At 67.3% G+C, this 1,071-nt stretch overlaps 1 protein-coding gene across 1 annotated transcript; it reads right to left on the reverse strand.

Moving 5' to 3' along the window:
• Positions 1-112: 112 nt before the first annotated feature.
• On the reverse strand, positions 113-1,068 carry LOC112123825 (proteasome subunit beta type-9-like; the record flags this gene model as incomplete). The annotated part of the gene is made up of 2 exons (XM_026661727.1): positions 113-254; positions 973-1,068. Coding segments are annotated over 2 exons (238 nt in total), but the record flags the coding sequence as incomplete, so codon positions are not given.
• Between the last annotated feature and the right edge of the window lie 3 nt (positions 1,069-1,071).

Raw genomic sequence — 1,071 nt, forward strand, 5'->3', positions numbered from 1 at the left:
AAAGGCCCCGTGTCCCGTTCCCTGCCCCCCTGAGCCAGCCAGTCCCCTACCCTGGGGCCGGATTGGGGTCACCGCGCCCTGGACCTGCCTAACCCCGCCCGGGAGCAGTTACCGTTCTTGGTGAACTGGCAACACTCCTCTGGAGTCATCCCGGGCTTATAGGCTGCATCCACGTAACCGTAAATGTAGGTGCTGCCGGAGCCGCCGATGGCGAAGGGGTGGCGGGTGAGCATCCCCCCCAGCGTCCCGTACACCTGTGGAGCGAACATATGCCAGGTGAGAGCCCCGGCCCGGCGCGGGCGGGGGGGGCTGTGGCACCGCAGACAGGGGGTGACTAACGCTGACATTCAAAGCACTGACTGCGGTAAAGACCGGCCGTTCCCTCGGCCCCCTGCCGGGTCTCAGGGTGGGCGTCTCTCCTCGCCGCCCTGCATGGCACGGACATACAGCCAGGCCTTGGGAGCCTACCCAGCCCGCGGCCACATGAGCATCGACGGGGCAGGAGGTTCTGGGTTCACCCCCCCCCCCGGGGGTGCTGGCCTGGCTCCCGGCGGCTGGTGACCTGCCCAGCGATGGCCAAGGGAGGGAACGAGGACACGTTAACGGGGTGTTTTTACCAAGCCTGGCCGGGCCGAGGAGCCGTGGGGCCCTGCGGGGAAGCAACCAGGACACACCCCGGGGCAGGTCTCCTTGCCCGGCTGGCGGGTGAGATGCAGAGCTCAGCCCCGCTGGGGGTGGTTAATGTTCACCTCCTTTCTATCTCCCCGAGGGGGCCAGGGCCCTTTGCACCCCAGGCATAGCTTGTTCTGCAGCATTAATCGGTTTGGATGGGACACTGCAGGGAGACGGGGATGGGCCGAGGGGAGGGGAACGGAGGGGAGGGGGTCGCAGCACAGACACTGCAGCCAGGCCCTGTGGGGGGCCAGGCTGGTGGATACCGTAGGGGGCAGACAGACACCCCCCCAGCCTCACCTGCCCCCCTTTCTTCCGGTCCCATCCCGCCACCATGAGATGCGCCGACAGCTCCTCCTTGTACTTGTAGCTGACGCCTTTCACCAGGCTGGCGGCCGC

The sequence above is a fragment of the Terrapene carolina genome, unplaced genomic scaffold (genome assembly GCF_002925995.2).
Source record: "Terrapene carolina triunguis isolate 2854851 unplaced genomic scaffold, T_m_triunguis-2.0 Scaffold16042, whole genome shotgun sequence".
Classification (NCBI taxonomy): domain Eukaryota; kingdom Metazoa; phylum Chordata; order Testudines; family Emydidae; genus Terrapene; species Terrapene triunguis.